This window comes from Centruroides sculpturatus, unplaced genomic scaffold (assembly GCF_000671375.1).
Source record: "Centruroides sculpturatus isolate CEXI.00-Female unplaced genomic scaffold, Cexi_2.0 scaffold4979, whole genome shotgun sequence".
Classification (NCBI taxonomy): Eukaryota; Metazoa; Arthropoda; class Arachnida; order Scorpiones; family Buthidae; genus Centruroides; species Centruroides sculpturatus.
Window position 1 is genome coordinate 387 of NW_019389064.1, and position 4,878 is coordinate 5,264.

General features: G+C 28.8%; 1 protein-coding gene across 1 annotated transcript; it reads right to left on the bottom strand.

The window, feature by feature from the left end:
- Positions 1-446: 446 nt before the first annotated feature.
- On the bottom strand, positions 447-1,886 carry LOC111617151 (A-kinase anchor protein 9-like). The gene is made up of 2 exons (XM_023358477.1): positions 1,394-1,886; positions 447-608 (listed from the first exon to the last, which is right to left on the bottom strand). The coding sequence occupies exons 1-2, from the start codon at positions 1,547-1,549 to the stop codon at positions 447-449; spliced, it is 318 nt and encodes a 105-aa protein (XP_023214245.1). The 5' UTR covers positions 1,550-1,886.
- Positions 1,887-4,878: the final 2,992 nt, after the last annotated feature.

Genomic DNA, 4,878 nt, shown 5'->3' on the forward strand with positions numbered 1-4,878 from the left:
TGTGATATTAAAGCTTCGGAATTCTCCTCTATTAGACAATTTCTATTTCCGAGAAGAGTTTAATTTATACTTGTTAATAGAGTTTGATAAGAATACGGGGTGACACAAAATACATTTTAAAATTATTTCAAAAACACTGAAACATGTGTATATTAAATTATGTTATTTAAAATAAGGTAGGTATAGTTATTATAATTAAAATTAATTTTTAATTTCTTTTATTAAAATATAAATGTGAACATGTCACCTGTCTCTAGTTCAAATTATACACTAAATTAATTTATTATACAATTTGAATTAGAGATAAATGAAGAAACTACACTATATTTTTTCTTTTAACTGTTGCATCCTTTGGATGCTAAGAAGACTGTTTATTTGTGCCAGTCTTGAGTTCAACCAGCCCATAATGGTGCAGCTTATTGGCTAAACAGCAATACTTTTTATTTCTAATAGAAGAAAGCATAATAATAAGTTAAATATTTAATTACTTCTCTAGACAGTCTTTCGTCGTTATTTTGTATCCGGTCTTTCTCTTTCACGATCTCTTGCAACTTTTTAACTTCTCGCAAATACTCATCTCTTTCCTGTTCACGTTCCTGGGCCTGTTCCTGAGTATAAATGATTTTGTATAAGAAATTATAGTCAAAACACAGGTAATAATTACAAAATTTGCATTTTTTATCTAAAAATTGTTAATTAATTCATGAAAAATTCTACAAGCTATAGAAATAATTAAATAATAAGAAGTGACCCTAGTTTAACATTTTATTATAAATAAACAACAAACTATATAAATGTTATGCAAGTTTCATTCAAATCAGTATCTGAATCCATTTATTATTATAATTATTATGTATTCAATACATTTCCTGTCAATTTTAATCTCCTTGATCTTATTCCAAAGTTTGACATTGCTTTGAAGATTTTCTCTAGGAACAGCAATAATTTAGCATTTAATAAATAATTGATTTCCTCTAAAGTCTGTGGCTTGAGTTTATCAAACCACAGGCTTTAGAAGAACTACCTTCTGGATATTTCCATGAAAATAAGCTGCAAGGATTTGCATTTAAAGAAAAGATAAAACAGTCAATTCCCTTCCCCAGTGCTTTCCATGATGTAAAGATCATCAATGTTGATAAAAAACATATTGAACACATTGTATTATAAATGGCTTCAAATTCTAACCTTATTATTCATCTGTAATTAAGCATGAGACTCAAGCCAGCTACACATACACCCATATACCTAAACAGGTTCACCTGTTCAGTATACTCGAATATTTAGATGAAAAACAGCTGACAGTTCTGTCATCCACATATTCACGTATACTGGTATGTGCATAGCCAGTGTTAGACTATCTTATATTTAGTATAACATAAACCAATGAATTTACCTCAATGAATCTTTTATAAGACAGTAACTGTTTCTCCACAGATTCCATTTGAGATTTTAAGTCTTCTATCTCATGGCACTTTTCCTCCAACAGATCTTCTTTCTGAGATATTGTCTCTTCCAAAACTAACTCCAGATGATGAATGCGCGATAACATCTGTTGCCTTTCTTTGTCATGATTTTGCTGTAACTTATGTTTGTCGGAATTCAGTTTGTTGTTTTCTTTTAAGAGTGCTATAAACAGAATTCAACATTAATAAAATAACTTAGAATTCAGAAAATTCATTGCATTATTTTATGAAAGCTACAAATTACTAAATATAATTAAATTTATTTTTTGCTCATTTATCTTGCAAGTTTGCCATAAACTATATACAGCAGAGTTTAGTTATTACCATTTATAATCAGTTGCAACTCTCGACAAGATCAAAGTACAAGCAAAAAATGAAATTTCTAGTTAAATTCCTATCTTTAAAATCCAAAAATACAAAGTTCTACATTTAGTAAGAAAGTCCTGTATTGCATAATCTATGAAGAAAATATGAGGAATTAAGAAGGACAATCATCAATTAACCATTCATTTGCCAATGTTCTCTATTAGGAACATATTATATAATATATTTTACTTTTTTTTTTAAATTAATTTTATGTTTTTTTTTGTGATGTTATAATATAAAAAGGTTTGCATTTATTAACATTGCTTAATTTTTCTCATGATGTTGTCATTTAGTTGGTCTTTAGACTGTTGAATATTGACAATTTTGGAAAGAAAATTTTACCAAATTTTTTATCATCAATGAAACAGTCCAAAATGAATTTTGCAATTATAAATTTCTTCTATTTATACTATTGTTCTTTAAATTGTATCAATCTTATCTGTTTATTTAATAGGGGAAAACATTTTGATACATTTGCATTTGGAAACTTTGGTACATCATGTAAATATTGTTTTCATAAAAGCTATGAAAGAGTACGCAATCATTGATGTCGTCTGTGTGATCTGAAGAGGCTGTTCAGATACTACTTGATGAATCAGATGTTGAATTATGCATTTTGTCCCTAGAAGAAACAAAAAGAAAATGTTCACGAGAACAATTTCCAGAAAGTTTTGCCTGTAATGTAGTGTAAACAAATTAATTTCTTTTTTCCTCATTCTTCAATGAATTGTTTTGATAAAACCAACAATCCTTGGCTATCAGGATACTAAACAAGAAGTGAAACTTTTCATCGGGAAGCTACATCATTCAAATAATTAGAGCACCAATACTGAGATTCTTACAAATGTTAGCTGACAAAAAAAATTGATCAAGTAGAAGAAAGTTTCTTGACTTTAAGTTTTCCTTTTGAAGTGAATCAAACTGACAAAAATATAGCAATTTTGCACAGCTAAAAAAAAAAAAAAATGATTGACATCTAACCAAATCAACTCTCATCAAGGCATTCAACCAGAGAATGGGTAGAGTTGATGTCTTGAACCACCTAGTAGAAAGTTACAGGCCATAGCCACACTTAAAAATTATGGTAAAATCTATTCTGCAATGGAAACCCACTTTAGAATAGAACCCACCACCATTATTGCTTGTAGCAAGCTGGTTCCTGCACATTAAGCTTCACAAAAACACACCGTCAGAGCCTACACATCAGGAGTTTTGAAGAGAGATTGTGCATCTTCTTCTTCACTTAAAACCAGAAGTCCAGGTACACCCTACATTGAGTTTATCTTCTCCAATCTTTAAAAACAACTGGCAATCATTATTCAGTTTCACATTTCCAAGAACATTGTTGTATGCAAAAGAGCACAAAGGAACAGTACAAAATGTTCAATACTCAGAATTTAATACTAGCTATGATCCTAGATGCTGTATGATACCAATCATCATAAATTGCAGGCTTTACATTACATACAATTATGTAAAAGACACTCACAATTTCATGTTTCCTTCAGACTCGCATAACCTAGAACTGTAACTGCTTAAAAACAAACAATTTTTCATATGACTAATGTAAATAAATAAGTAATTAGAACACAAATCAATTATTGTATTCATTCAGACACTTGGCAAATCTCATCATTAAATTTTATTCGGTTGAAGTTGAGCTTGCCCACCGTTTACTACACAGTCACATGACGAGTAGGCTGCCTTGTGGCGACATTTTTTTTTTAAATATTTAAAAGGTTTTTTAATTTTATAAGATATCGAGCCAGTTTTCGTTTGTTTTAATACTTACGTTTTTATTTATACATTTATTACTTTTGATAATTTCTATGCTTTCTTTGAACTTACGACGATATGTTTCTTTTTCTTTGTGGAGTATTTGTACGTTATCTTCATCAATGTTACAATCATTCAGAGTGCAATGATCATGAAAGGCTGAATTTATTCTATTGTATTTTAGATCTGCTATATGTTCTTTTAATCTGGTTTTTAACTTTCTTTTAGTTTCTCCTATATAATATTTATTATCATTAGAAATACAGTGAATTTTATACACCACATTCTTAGCTTCGACTGGTAGTTGTTGTTTTTTCTCAGTGTTGAGTTGTTTAAGTCTTGTATACATTTTTTGGTATGACGGTGCTAACTTAAAGTTTATATTACTTATTTCATTATCAATTTGTTCGTGTAGTCCTTTGATGTATGGGAAACCAATATACTTTATATCATTTGTTTTTTTATTGTCTCGTGGCATTTTAAGATTATTTATCTTAAGTTCCCATTTTTTTAACAGTCTTTATGGGTAACATGCCAGGAGAAATTTCTTTTTTAATTCGGCTAAATCTGAAAATATGTGTATTTCTTGACTTGTTCTGTTTTTTATCTTATAATACTCCATTTTAAATATATTATATTTGACATGAAGTGGCACGTTAGACTGATATCTTACTGTTATCTGACTCGAACCTCGCTTTCTAAATGTTCTAAATTCTAAGCTTTCTTTTAATCTTCTTATCGTAATGTCCAAATAGTTCATTTCTTTTGTGGTTGTATCTTCTATTTCTGCTTTAAACTTTATCTCTTCTTGTATATTATTAACTTGCTTGTTGATTTCTTCTATCCTGATTTCTGTTTCATTGTATATTATTAGAATATCATCCACATATCTTTTATAAAACTTTATATCTCTTATATTGCTAATTTTGTTATCTATAACTATCATTATTAATTCTGCTAATTTTGGTCCTATTATCCCATGCTTATCCCACTTGTCTGTATATAAAAATCATCATCAGCCTTAAAATAATTACTTCTGTATGCAAATTCTATTAAACTTATTATTTCATTTACTTTTTTAATTTATCCCACGTTATTGACGGATACATATCTATAATGTCAAGACTTGTTATCTTAAAGTTTTCTTCCATACTGATTTGATTTACAATAATTGATTTGTGTTCGAATTACTAAAAATTACTGGCCCGGTTTCAAAAATACCAGAGTAAATAAATAGCTTGATATGGTTATATTTCAACCAAAAATTAATATA

What these genes read in the sequence shown, in the direction of transcription:
- LOC111617151 (XM_023358477.1), bottom strand. Translation starts at nt 1,549, where the DNA reads ATGTTATCGCGCATTCATCATCTGGAGTTAGTTTTGGAAGAGACAATA. An exon ending in CTTATAAAAGATTCATTGAG is followed by an intron (nt 609 to 1,393) that starts GTAAATTCATTG and finishes ATTTATACTCAG; the next exon opens with GAACAGGCCCAGGAACGTGA.